At 37.7% G+C, this 14,702-nt stretch overlaps 1 protein-coding gene across 3 annotated transcripts in view; it reads right to left on the minus strand.

Annotated features, from left to right (window-relative positions):
* Window positions 1–1,111: 1,111 nt before the first annotated feature.
* sestd1 (SEC14 and spectrin domain containing 1) overlaps window positions 1,112–14,702 on the minus strand; it is a 180,414-nt gene continuing 166,823 nt past the window's right edge. For all 3 annotated transcript variants that reach the window (XM_062963039.1, XM_008118197.3, XM_062963035.1), the window contains exons 12-19: window positions 11,353–11,547; window positions 9,381–9,495; window positions 7,817–7,976; window positions 5,644–5,725; window positions 5,397–5,519; window positions 4,794–4,985; window positions 3,174–3,295; window positions 1,112–2,678 (exon numbers count right to left, since the gene is read on the minus strand). In XM_062963039.1, coding sequence (XP_062819109.1) covers window positions 2,549–2,678; window positions 3,174–3,295; window positions 4,794–4,985; window positions 5,397–5,519; window positions 5,644–5,725; window positions 7,817–7,976; window positions 9,381–9,495; window positions 11,353–11,547 — 1,119 coding nt within the window. In that variant the 3' untranslated portion in view covers window positions 1,112–2,548. The remainder of the gene's footprint in view (window positions 2,679–3,173; window positions 3,296–4,793; window positions 4,986–5,396; window positions 5,520–5,643; window positions 5,726–7,816; window positions 7,977–9,380; window positions 9,496–11,352; window positions 11,548–14,702) is intronic.

Below are 14,702 nucleotides of genomic sequence, written 5' to 3' on the forward strand. Positions count from 1 at the left end.
TTGTTTTATAAATTTTACTGTGCAGTTTTAATTCTTTGTTTGACTAGCCTTGTCCCCATGTAAGCCACCCCTATTATTAGAGATAGCATAAGCTACCATCAGAACTATTGCCATGAACAGTCAACCAGGCAAGTTATTATTTTGCACTCTTGTCAGTTTCTTTCTGACACCTCCAACGCAATTCAGGTAGTGCAAAGTGAATTATGTAGACACATTTGTGAATGTGAGATGGGATTCTCTGACAAGGGGAAAGTCTTGAGTTCCTTAGTTATATCTCTTGCTCTCCCTACTATTATGTAGGGAGCAGAACATAAAATACACAAAATATTGGTGGTAGTATTTGGAACTTGGAACCTAACATCAGTTATTAATACAACTTGCAGTGTAAAATACTTACTAGGAATGTTGCAAGAATGCAATTTAAATAATTCTTTTCTGAGCTCATTTTGTGTCCCTACTAAAAGGAAGAAGTTTAACAGTGCATTGTGCTTGTTAGTAATAATCATTGGAATGGTCCCTTCATTTCCTTCCCTAAAAAATCATCTGGTGCTCTTAAAAATTGATGCTTGTAGTTCCTAAACATTGTAAGAGCTCAGATATTACCCCCACATCTACAACAGCTTGATGTCCCAGTGGACTCTTCCAGTGTGTATTACAAGAATATTGTGTGAGAGGATAAATCAAATGCATGCTATGACTAAACTGAGCACGGCTGTAGCTGGGGTGTGTGTGTTAAGGGTTCAACACCCCCCCCCCAATGTGTTAGGTTAAAAAAACCTGGTTTACTCATGAATTGGTTAACCAGTTCAAATTCATGGATAAACCATTTTTTTTTACTTGGCACATTTGGGGGGGGGGGGGGGGGTTTGAACCCTTAACACCCCCCCCCCCCTTGGCTACGGTCCTGAAACTAAATTTTGCTTTTCAAAGCTCAAAGCAACGAGTACTGTCTCACTTTCAGGGAACAGAATTATAAACACTTAAGCATCTGAGGAATCAGCTAAAACGAAGGGCAGCTAAAACTGAAAGCTGTTATTTCACAACACACAGCCTTTCAAGAGCTGACAGTGACCATGAGAGTGAGAATGAAAATATGCTCATCGCTCATAAATACATATAAAAACTTCTTTATTTGGTTTTTGCATATTGGAAACGTAAATACAATTTGCACATAATGACAATGCTAATCTTATATCCTACACTGAATAATCTTTCATTACAACATGTAGCATTTTTCAGTTCTGCCGATTGCGTACAGAATGCCTATTTAACTTCAGTTCATCAGTTCATGAGTATGTTAACAAAACATGTATCTGAAATGTTTGCGAATAGCAAAAAGATAGAGCATGACATGGTGATGGAACACTGCACTGAGGGTGCATCTACACTAGAAATAATGTAGTTCAACACTTCTTTTACTGCCATGGTTCAATGCCATGGAATCATGGGTTGTTTACAAGGCCTTTAGTCCTCTCGCCAAAGACTACAACTAATAGGGTCCCATGGCAGATAAAGTGCTGTCAAATGTATTTAATTCTACAGCGTAGAGTCTACACCCTGAGTCTTCCTAGCCATCATTACTCTAATAATTTCAACTGCTTCATTGAATCCCCTTTGCTACAGGTTTTCATATCAAATTTCAACTCCTTTCCTTCATTCTTCCCTCCCCAGCCAATTTTCAGATGGAAGTAGACAGGAAAGACCTAACAAAGTTTGCCTTGCCATTTAGGAAGGCAGGAGGAAATTCATCTTAAGGTGTTCATTTCTATTGACTTCTACCAGATCTGTTTGTCTTGATTATTAAGAAACACTTCCATCCCAAGGTCCACATTGTTCTCATGCATTCCTTTCACATCACCAGAGAGACACACAGAAGAGGAACAGGCTTTCCCCAAATTTGTAAGGCAAGAGGCTGAACTAGACTTCCCATTTGGTACCATACGCCAGGAAATACAGGCTTACATAAATGTTGTCAGATTTTAAAAAGATGGATTTTATTAAGCACAAAACAGCTGTTGGTACATTATCCATACAAAATAACCCAAGTGTAATGAATTTCCAAGATCTAATGGGCAGATCTGATGTACATTGGCACAATAAAAAGACTATTAAAAAGGTAATACAGAGTAAAATAGGGCCACCACTGTCCATACAACAGATAGCTTGCCTACAGCCTAAAAATACTACATCATCTGGAGAACAGAGAATATTGCCATTTTGTATCGAATTTGTATGTATTAGCACCATTCAAAGCTTACATCCGTTGCTGAGGCAAAGAAGTACCTGACAGACCAAGGCAAAGCTTCAAAGCAAAGGTTCGGTGCAACGTTATCATTTCCTTCTAATAATATTTGTAGTCTATGATTTCATTGCATGTTAAATAATTATGGCTTGGTAGAAATACACGGTTATGATGTAAAATTAGATTTGCTCCAAGAAGAATGATATTTTTATAACAGCTGTGGAAATGCATTTTAATATACTATGGCAGGCGTAGAATGCGGATGACATGCTGGGTTACAAATGGGCATCTTATGAGCAGAAACTATTAACTCTCTGTTGTACAGACTTCTGTTTGTCTCAGCTGCTGTTTTCTCAGACAAACTAGCTTGATCTTCTCTCTGATGTGTTCGGCTGTAGAGGCCATATCACTTGGGCTCCCAAAATACTGCTCAGTACTAAAAACAAAGGGAAAACAAACAACGTAGGCTCTACTGTGCATATACATTCATCTTCTCATACCAAAATATAAAATTAGCATACTATTTAATTCAATCACACCTGGCTAATCTAATTTTAAAAGAGTTTCCCAGACTTGACTAGTAAATTAAGCCTTGCAACTTGTCACTAAATACTTGATGGCTGAAATGATCCATTGCTTCTAATTTCAGCTAATGAAAATTGGGCCCCACTTTGAGATGCCACCCATTTTGGGAGAAAAGAAGCAAATAGATAATACAAAATAAACAAAATAAATGAGTTTCATTGTGTTTCTTCACTTAATTCTACAATATACAATGACTGATTGATCTTTTGAAGGAACAGAAAGAAGGCGCTTGAAAACAAGGTTACTAATTTGATTTTTTTTTAAAAATGTTTAAAGCCAAGACATTGATATTTCAATTTGCTTAGTTTGCTTTAAAAAGATCACAATCTCAATTCAAGCTACATACCCATCAGGATAAACTACTGGCACCGTTAATCTGTCCAGAAGCGATTTTCCAACAGATTCAATTTCATCAAATTGTTCCATGTCATTTATGGATTCAGATGGATCTGGGCATTCTTGTAAAACCTGTTTTTTAAAAAAAAGGAATTAAGGAAAAGAAATTAAATGAAAGCACATCTCTTTAAAGAGGGGAATGATCTTTATTTGCTACTCATCTTAATGTTTTCTCCCGGCATTCCTCAATGCAGGTTAGCAATACAACTGAGGACTTAGGATACAGGAATGTGGATTTCTGGGTGCCTAGCACTGCCAAAATCTGATAATCTGTGGTCAACTGGGCCCTAAAGTTATTTTGCTATACAAAGAATCACAGCCAGAAGCAGTGGCAAAGGTTTTTTAAAACCAATTATACCAGCAGGCAAACTTGGAAGCCTTTCTGTAATAAATGTATACATCAGCAGATTTCATATGTTGAATCATACTTGGTTTCAGTTTATCTGTATGGAACTATCACCAGAAATCCTGTAATCAGGAGCTCAGTTGCACAGTATGTTCAGTGGCTTCTTTGTATCATCAGCATATCAAAGCAGATAATTTTGCTGTATGTTGTTTAGTTCATATTATTTCATTGGGGGGGCAGGGGGCAGGGTTGTACTCCCTTATACTGAACTAGCTACAAGCATTCACTGAACAATCTGATTTTTACATTATGTTCAAACAAAGACAGCATTCACAGTAGATAGTTCACAGTGTTGGAAACCCATCAAAGTTTAGGCCTGAATTTTAAAAATACTGCCTGGTTTACATTTTGCAGAACAATTTCAAAGTTTACTTGATTATGTTTATTAAAATGGTGGATTAATGGAAACGAGATCTTGATTCTGTGCACAGTCCTATGCATATAATGTGATTCATTTTCAGGGAATAAAAAAACAAGCATAGACTCAATTCAAGCATACCCTTCTATATGTATGACACTTAGGTGCAACACATTAATTTAACTCAATTACAACCAGTAACTGTGCATTCTACTTTTCCACTGAATTACTTAAACATACAATTTCACTATCTTATTTCTGCTCTAGATTATTGTCAAAGACTGTTGGGACATTGAACCTCTTTCATAAAGCTTCCATGACTGTCTCGTTTTAATTTTTTTAATGCCATACATAACACAAAGGTACAGCAAAAACACCTCCACTCCTGATTGAAGGGATATAGTCCAGGGACCACTAAGCACACAATCAATACTTTGCAGAAACCGTGCCTAATTCACATGAGGCAACAAGACAAGAGGAAGTAAGGAAGAGGAATCTACACTAAAATGTAAATTCACCTTCAGTCTTTCATTATAAGTCATACTGATTTAGATGCTCTTACCAGTTCCCCAGTCTTACATCCCACTAAGTGTATTTAAAGTTAGGACACTAATAATTACAGTGTGATGATTTGTGCTAAAATATTATTCAAGCCAAGGATCAGAACATTTTGAAACAATTAAAATAAACCACCACTTAGATATGTTACGCCAAAAGCCTATTTAAGTTTTTGGAATTAACATCAGTCAATATTCAGGCCTTGGTATCTGGCATTAATATTCCTAGTAGAATGTGGAGCAACTAACTTTTTCAGCATTTGAATGGAATGCAACGGCCATCTCCAAGCGAGTTACTCTCTCTTCTGAAGTTATGGTGAACTGCTTCCATATTCTGTTCAGCTTTGGAAGTGTGTCTCCTGAGGACCTAGATGTGCATCTCAGAGACTGACACAGAACGACAGTAGCCTGTAGTAACTGTCTCCCGTAATCATAAGTACTCTACAAAAAAAGAAAAAATAGATGTAAAATTTGAATTTCAAATCCTAGAAGAGGCTCTCACGACAATACAGTGACGCATCTGAAGAAATGAAATCGAAAACACAAATCACAAAGCATTATTGAACTTATTTTAAGACCATTAAAATATCAGATTGCTTTTATAAGCTTTTTTGAAGCATGAAGGCTGCCTGTAATAGCTAAGCATTATGAAACACAAGAAGGGCGGAGGAAGGGAAGTAAAGGTTTTAGCTCTGGTTTTGAGATCAGTGCCTTAAATAAAGTGGTGGTGATCCCCAAGGGTTATATTAAACAGTCTAAATGACATTTGATGTTAATTTTAAATACAGACAGTTGGCCTGAGTGACTGCATTATGATGACTAAACTACATAGGAGGGAAACATATCACATACCTGTGCCACATCAACAAACTTTCGATGTTTTTCCAACAAAATTTTGGTTTCTTGTGCATCATCTCCCAATCGGATATGAGTTTTCAGTAATGCATCTAATAATTCACTTAACCATTCTACTGCCTAAGATGAGAGCAGAACAGAATGTAACACAGGCAACCAGTGAAATCCATTTCAGATGTACTGGATGAAGTTATTTGTATTTTCTCAATTTTGCATAAGAGGCCTGCCATATGTTAGAGCTCACCTGAGCCGCATCCTCTTCACATTTAAATAACTGTACCATCTGAAGCATCTTTAGCCGTCTCACATCTACCATGTCCTCACATCTGCAAAAGCCAGAGCAACATAAAAAACCTATCAGCAAGACCACTGAATTATATTTTAGTGTTAGCAGATCCTTACAGCAATAATTCTTGTTTCTATGTGTGCCACAAATATACAACTATGCAGTACAGTAAAAAAAAAAATCAAGAATAGTTAACAAAATGTTAATGGACACCTTACCTTTCTTCATTAAAAATACAAAAATTTCAACTTCATTGCATTTTTATCTAAATCAATGTACATTATACACATACATGAACTATTCTTGTATTTTGTATTTATAAAGGTAAGGGTAAAGGTTTTCCCCTGACATTAAGTCTAGTTGTGTCCAACTCGGGGGGTTGGTGCTCATCTCCATTTCTAAGCTGAAGAGCCGGCATTGTCTGTAGACACCTCCAAGGTCATGTGGCCAGCATGACTGCATGGAGCGCTATTATCTTCCCGTCGAAGCAGTACCCATTGATCTACTCATATTTGCATGTTTTCGAACTGCTAGTTTGGCAGAAGCTGAGGCTAACTGTGGGAGCTCACCCCGCTCCCCAGATTAGAACCGCCAACCTTTTGGTCAGCAAGCTCAGCAGCTCAGCGGTTTAATCTGCTGTGCCATCAGGGCTTTATAATTTAGTATTATTATGGCTTATGGTTAAACATAGATTGTTGTTATTGTGTATCTTCAAGTGGTTTCCAACTTATGGAGAATATAAGGTGAACATATCATAGGTTTTCTGGGGCTGAGAATGGGTGACTCGCCTGAGGTCATGCAGTGGGTTTCCACAGCAGAGTGGGGAATTAAATCCTGGCATCTAGAATTGTAGTCCTATGGGCCAATTAACACTACAGAATTACAGTACATTTCTTCCCACTGTTAACATCCACGTTTCCAGCTCATGGAATCCTTGGATTGGCATTTTAGGGAGGGAGCGGTTTCTAAAACCATCAACCAGAGAATTCTCTGTTGCAAATTGCATAGCAGGCAGTCATGGTAGTGACTCATAACATTATAATTCTGTACTGTGAATGGGCCCTACCTTCCTTAAAATTTGTTTTGAACATTGCTAGATGACGATATCATTGCATGGTTATACTCCAGGCTCCTCTCCTCTCTGCTGTCAATGCAGAACTCTGGTTAGTTGGAAATCAAAAATCAATGATTTCCCAAAGAAGCAACACTCATCTGATCTGGACTTCCAAGACTAGTTTTCATTCACCTTCTTGTCATGTATTTAGGGGTATTTTTTTCACAGCCTTTTGTATCATAGTTGGCCTTTTATAGATTTTACAGCCTCAAGTAGCCCCCGATGGTGCAGTGGGTTGAACTGCTGAGCTGCTGAACTTGCTGACCGAAAGGTTGATGGTTTGAATCTGGGGAGAGGGTGAGCTCGCGCTGTTAGCCTCAGCTTCTGCCAACCTAGCAGTTTGAAAACATACAAATGTGAGTAGATCAATAGGTACCGCTCCGGCAGGAAGGTAACAGCGCTCCATGTAGTCATGCCGGTCACATGACCGTGGAGGCGTCTGCGGACACCGGCTCTTCGGCTTAGAAATGGAGATGAGCACTAACCCCCAGAATCAGACAAAACTAAACTTAATGTCAGGGGAAAACCTGTACCTTTGGCCTCCGATTTCAGTATTCATGGTTTTAATATTTTTTTTTTAAGATTCCAAAAAGCAAACCCTGATCTTGTAATTGTATATAAGGGGCACCATACATAAAGTGCCAATGTATATAATAGGACTTGAGCATCTACGGATTTTGGTATCTACGGGGGTCCTGGAATCAAACCTGAGCAAACACCAAGGGCTCACCGTATATGCAATTAATGCAGAAATAAGGGCAACTATATTTTGTGATTTACTTATTCTGTTTGGGACTGACTATGGGATCCATGTTGCAATACTACTTGGCAAATCATATCTTCATATTCTTTTTAAAAAGGAATATTAAATATTGCTGAATTATCAGAAGGCTTCAAGTGAGTGGCATAATTTTAATTACAAAGAATTAAACTCATGACATGGAATTAAACTACAATGGCATCAATACTATTTTTAAAATGAATTGTTAAACAGAAATAAAGCACCACAGCAATTACCTTTGCTTCCTGAGCTGCATGTCGTCCATCACCCCTTGGATGTGATCAACATTCTCTTTGTTTTCAGTGGTTACGTCTTTTCCATAAGCCCAAGATGCCTGATTAGATATTTGATCAAGAAGATTCTGACCCTTTTCACGCAAACCTTGCAGACCCAAGTCTAGAGCACAATAAACCAAATTCTTAATTTCCCACAACGTACCATATCTCACTGCATATATCACAACTGTAATAGTAAAACTCTTGCCCCCCCCCCCCCCCCAAATTGTATATTTGCTTTCATCACATAATAGTTGCACTCTTCTTTCTCTCAGGTGTGCCCCTGTGGAATGGAAAGGAAAGGAAAAGGAAAAGGAAAAGGAAAAGGAAAAGGTGGGCAGGCAGGTGAGTCACTCTTTGGAAAGGAAAAGAAAAGAAAGGGGGTAGATGTGCGGACAAGTGACTTGCACACATTCCCATCGCCTTTCCTTGCCTTTCTTTGGAGTGACTTGCTCATGTGCCTGCCTGCTCCCTTATTTTCCCAAAGTGGCAGGTGTGTAGGCAAGTGAAACTTCATTCGCACACCTGCTCACCCTCTTTCCAGCTACGGGGCTTTACTTGGCTGCTGTCTGAGTGAAATCCCATAGCAATTTTTTTTCCACCACATAATAGAGGAAATCTCCTTAAGGCAAAAAAAGAGAGATAAACATGCAACTATTATGCGATGAAATACAGTACATATATTTATATACTATGAAAAAATTAGACATTATTCTTTATGGCAGTCTCCTTTTCAGCCCACATTACTTGTAGCAATCTCATTTTTTATTAAAATTAACTTCCTTGAATGCTCTAAAATGAGTAATTTTAAAAATCGTATCACACAAGAGTTGGCAATTATTTGCAATTAAAAAGTAATTCGGATCATATTGACATAAGCACAAACACAAAATCCAGACCAGCAATTCTCATATTTAAGCTTCCAGGTGCTTTGGACTACAACTCCCAAAAAACATGGGCAGCACACTGACTGATAAAAGAGTCTGGAAGCTAAAATTCAAAATACCCAGAGGATCTGCCACATAGGAAGATATGCTGATGTTGTTGGAGTGTATTTTTATATGGAATCATTTCAGCTGATTTATGTATAAAAATGCGGTAAGACATCACTGAGCCCCTATTTGTGGTTTCACTTATTTCTGCTTGCAGAAAATTGTCTTTCCAGAAATTTTCTAATTCCTCCAGGCAATTCTATGGCGTGCTTCCACTGGACATTACCACAGACCCACCCTGGAGGACCTAGCAAATTCCAAGGGAGGATACCTCTCTAGGAATTTCTAGGTCCTCCATGCTTATAGTATACTAGTACAAGGACTCCGGTACGGATACAAATTTCTTACTGTACTTCTTCTGAATAAAGTGATCTACTGACTTTTAGCTACAAGGGTTAATGTATATAATTGCGATGCATAGAGAAAAAAAGTGTCCATCAGAAAAATCAGAGTAGGCTTTAAAATGTACTCTTTCTAATTAACACACATTCATATTAGTGTAGATTTTGGCATTTTAATAATATTAGTCTTACCAACACTTTTTAACTTCTCTTCAAGTAATTTTAAAGTTTGCTGAATAGATGCTCCATCGGCAGGGGCAACATCAACACACAGCATTCCAAGTAAGCCATCTAGCTGTTGAGATAACTGGAAAAAAATCACACCCCAAAATACATTATTATCTCATGTTGGTTCTGACCTCAATAATATTGTGTAAAAACAGCAGGATGAATTGTGGTGAAGTTATTTACAAAAGCAGACAAAGACTAGGTGTTCCTAAGCAGATGGGACACATTCGGTAGACAGAATATACTACTCATCTAGCAGAACTTCTGCAAGTCCTAAACAGCAACTGTTCCCACTAATCTCCTGTGATGGAGATGAGGATTATCGACAATAATGGACACACAGACTTGTGTAGATATTGATAAAAGGGCTGAAGTCCAGACAGAATGGAAGATTTAAAATGTCTAGATGTCTTGAAGCAAATGGAAAACACAATTTTTGTTTAAAAATTCTAGCAAAATTTTTAAGTTTATATAACACTGATCAAGACTACGATTATTTTGCTGATTATTATGGAATCTATAATTTATTTATAACATCATTTGGACATAAAGTTGTATTATTTGGCTGTTTTTGACACTTACAGAGCAATCCTATAGGAATGAGTCCTACTCAGTGGATTTTACTTCCATGGAAATCTGTACAGGACTACACCTTAGTTTTGCACGAGACTGACTGTAAATATACCCAACAGGTTAAAAAAGGCACACAAGATAGCTGTATGCTGTGCAAATGGTCTGAAAGGAGTGTTTAAAAAAGATCAGAAGGGAACTTAAAAGTCAGAAAGCAGAGGCTCATTACTTAAATTTCCAAATAAATTTAAAAGGAAACAAAAGAAGGTAAGCAACAAAGCACCTCTAACAAAAATGGTTGAACTCTCTATGTGTGGAAATAAATTACATTTGAAAGTTGTATACATTTAAACCATCCCTTGCTTTTCATAGTTATCTTCATATTACCAGTATATAGGTAAAGGTTTTCCCCTAACATTAAGTCTACTAGCCATGTCTGACTCTGGGGTTTGGTGCTCATCTCCATTTCTAAGCCAAAGAGCTGGCGTTGTACGTAGACACCTCCAAGGTCATGTGGCCGGCATGACTGAATGGAGTGCCGTTATATATACCAGCATATATCTTCAGTTAATTAAGGTTTGTCTTGAACAAAATATTACCCATATCAAATTAAATTTTGCTCATTAGTATCTCCCCAAATTTCCCATTTTCTCATTGGAAATTCATCAAAACGGGCTGGTCTGATAGATAAAAAGCTCCTCCCTGCTTCACAAAGGAATAAACTTAACTCACACATGAAGAAAAAAAATAAGCTTACAACTCTCCATGAATCAGAAGTAAAGAGAGGCAGAGGTTGGAAGGCAATGCCAAGGTAAGTCTGAATCCTTTTCTATTCTGAGTTAAATATGTAACCCTTACAATATTTTGGATCATTTTTGTTATTACATAGTTAAAAGCCTGGTTATTTTGCCAGTGCTGCTGCTGCTGGAGAAAAAAATTCTGCACAACTTTGTTAAATCAAAAAGGACTATATGATACTGCTGAAGCATACTATGGATATATAAACTGTCCTTTAGCACAAAGAAAATTTCCATCAAACAACAACAACGGGAATGCTGCTTAAGAATAAAGGGCTTTTGGGTAAAAATAATTGGGGGGGGATTTCAGAAAGCAGTTAAGAGTAATATACTCCCTTTAAACATGTAAAAATAATCTGTCTTGTGTGCTACATGTTTAGTTTTGCAGAAATGCTGCATTCATAAGAACAGGTTTACAGAGGTTTTTGTATTTACTCGGAAATGGATTAGCATTGTTTAGAGTCTTTGTTTATTCTTGGTAAACAGAATCTGGCTGACCATCTGTAGCAGTAATTTACAAAGCAACCGTGCGCCTTGGCCATGAGTAAACATACATATATTTTACTCACATCTTGGGCTACACCATGGAAGTCGAGTGCCGCTTGTAAAAGATTCTGCCTAAACTCCAGCTGACTGGCTTGCCGGTAGCAAACATCACTCAGTTGTTGTTGCAACGCTTTCAGTTCTACGAGGTCTTCTTCATCCCCAGCATTGAGCAAAGCTGCAATCTGTTGATTAAGTTCCACATATACAGCAAACCACTCCTGCAAAACCAGCCCAGCAAGAAGTACATTGTCAGAATTAATAACTTTGCCATGTTCTTTTTAAAGCAGCACACATTAACAGATGATCAACCAACTCATGTTCTCACTCATTTCTGAAGGTATCCCAAGATATCACCATTTATGGTGTATTTTAATACATGGACTTTGGCTGATAGCCAAATGTTAGAGCTCTTTTTAAAGCCCCCAAATCACAAAATCTTCAGAACCACACTCCTTTTTAAAAAACTATCTAACCTGAGAGCTGCATCACAGACCTTTCCCTGTGTCCCACCATTTCTGGAATTGGAGGTTAGACACAAGAGACAGGGCCGTTTCTGGGGTGACACTGAAAAAGCAACCATCTCTTCAGTGATTCAACAAGCTCCTGATGCTGCATTTAAGGAACTAAAATATGCTGGTTTTAGTACAGGTTTTCCCAAACTAAGGCCCATTGGCCGGATGTGGCCCTCCAAGGTCATTTACTCAACTGCTGACCTAAACTTTAGATTCAGGGTACAGAAACTATGGATGTGAGAGAATACATCCTCTTATGGAACTTTCTTGGTCCTACTGGTGATTTGATGGTATGCTGCCACCAGAAGCTACCATAGAATTGTCCTGGATTATCTAGAAAATTCCTAGAGAGATATCCTATCTAGGAATTTGCTAGGTCTTAAAAGGTGACTATGGAAACTTTTAGTGGAAGATATAAATTTCAATAGTGTTCGCTATTATCCAGTTTCCACTTCCCACGCTCAGTTCAGTAACTATCCCTTGCAGATAACAAGGTCATATTGTACTAGTCTTGATAATTTTGAAGAAATACAGAACTATAAATAAAAGTATATAAATCTAACACCTTAATAAAATAGGAAGCCACGTCTTCCTATTTCATTTGAGAAGTGTTATTTCACTGCTTCCTTGCATGCTATGGTACTGTATTTTTAACTCTTGTTATCTCTAGTCTCGTATTTCAATGACAACATTTTAGGGAAAGGCCTGTTTTATTCACATACTATTAAGCACAGTATGAACATACTCATTTAACTGAAATTCTTAGACAGTAAGTAGCGGTATCATCTTTTAAAATAGGAATCATGACTCAGGTCTTTAAAGATGGTGTAAATCTTGGTGAAAGGAAATGACTCAATGTTAAATGAATATTTAAGCTATTTGTCGTGCCAGTGGAGTAATTTGCTTGCAATAAAGTCTGGATCCTTTTTAGTAAACACAGTTAAAAATAATTAGCTTGTAAATCAATGAGACAGCAGATTAAAGAAACACTTGAGTTATTTAAAAAGCTTTTATGTATATAAGGCAGTAACTTCTAATTGCTCCGTGCACAGCCCTTGGTGTCAATTTCTCTACCTCAGAGGCAAGAGACATATTGGACAATATTCTCTTAACATTTTATTTACTAAGGAGATCTTTCTAAATGAATAAAAAATTCATGAGTCCAGAGAACCTTTGGTTCTTTCAACATTTTTATAAATTCATAATATAAAGGTTAGTGGCGGAAGTTTCTTCTCACAGAGATCCTACTATAATGGCCCACCTTTAGACTTAAAGATCAGAATAATTTCTTGCCACTTCAATGGTACTTTCCTACAGATATGCCATTCTGTAAAGACCGTGAAATGACAATTCCCAATATGCTTGATCAAATTTTCAAGTTCCTTATTATACCAAGGTCATCCACGCCTTGGTTACATCTAGACTGGATTACTGCTATGCTCTCTACGTGGGGCTACCTTTGAAGACGGTCCTGAAAATGCATTTGGTGTAAAGATTGGCAGCAGGAGCAAATACGACTACTAGGGACGAGGGAGAGGGCCTTCTTGGTGGTGGCCCCCTGGCTCTGGAACTCTCTCCCTAGAGAGATTAGATTAGCACCTATCCTGGTCACATTCTGCAAAAATTCTCATTGCCTTGTGTTTTTGCACCTGCCTGCCTTCCCTGTAATTTCTTAATAGCCCCACCGTTTAGTCATGATGCTCCCTATGTATTTTCTGAATGTTATTTTACTGTTATTGTTCTAATTATATATGCTGTCATGGTATTGTTTTATCTGTTGACCGGGCTTGGTCCCCATGTGAACCGCTCGGAGTCCCCTCGGGGAGATAGAAGCGGGTTATAAATAGCTTTATTATTATATTATCATAACAAGCATATCAAGATCAGCTCAAGATTGTTTCTACGCTTAAGAGCACTTGAAAAGTAGTGTCCCATTTTATTTTTAGTTTGATAAGGTACTTACAATCATCAACCAAAGAGCTCTAGTTTCTTCCTAAACTATAGCATAGGGTAGCAAATTTTAAGTACCTCAACAAATGACAAACCCCAGGATTGTGTAGGAAGAAGCCATGACAATTAAGTGGCACCAAACAGCTGAAACTCTGTAGGTAAATACACTTTCTAGCGAAAAGGATGAAAGATTCAAAATGATTGTTATTATTAAAGGGTAGCTATGGAATAGAATCTCTTGGTGACCATCATAGATGACTTCAACCAAGAGATGGACCAGTGTGTGTAGGTTGAATTATTAATCAGGTTTCCCAAGGTGCAGGATTTCAAGGCAAAAGTAAGCTAGGTATCTTATCAAGTTTAAATTTTACTCCAGACCATCACATATTTAAAGAATAATAATAACAATCATCATCATCATCATCACCATCATTTATATCCTGCCCCCTCTTCAAAAAGCTTATAACAAAATTAAATCGTAATACATACATAAGCAAAAGCCAAAAGACAGGACATAATATAAATAACCAACAATCGTAAGCAGGTGAAAATAACTCTGGTCTGGTGTGTTGTCGAAGGCTTTCATGTCCGGCAGGAAAAAGCCATTAGAAGAAGCTTTTCAATGCTAATTAAGGTGATTTACTACAACATTCACGCTGGCCTCCAACTGACAAGAGTCTTCTCTCACCTTGGACTCTCCACAGATATATATAAACCTTCCTTGCTTAGTTTCTCCATACCTCACAACCTCTGAGGATGCCTGCCATAGATGTGGGCGAAACGTCAGGAGAGAATATTTCTAGAACATGGCCATACAGCCCGGAAAACATACAACAACCCAATTCTGGTCTGAGTATCCAAAGCTCAAATTGGGCATTCCTTGTAAATGATTATTATTGTAATAAATTCCA

Source organism: Anolis carolinensis, chromosome 1 (assembly GCF_035594765.1).
Source record: "Anolis carolinensis isolate JA03-04 chromosome 1, rAnoCar3.1.pri, whole genome shotgun sequence".
Lineage (NCBI taxonomy): Eukaryota > Metazoa > Chordata > Lepidosauria > Squamata > Dactyloidae > Anolis > Anolis carolinensis.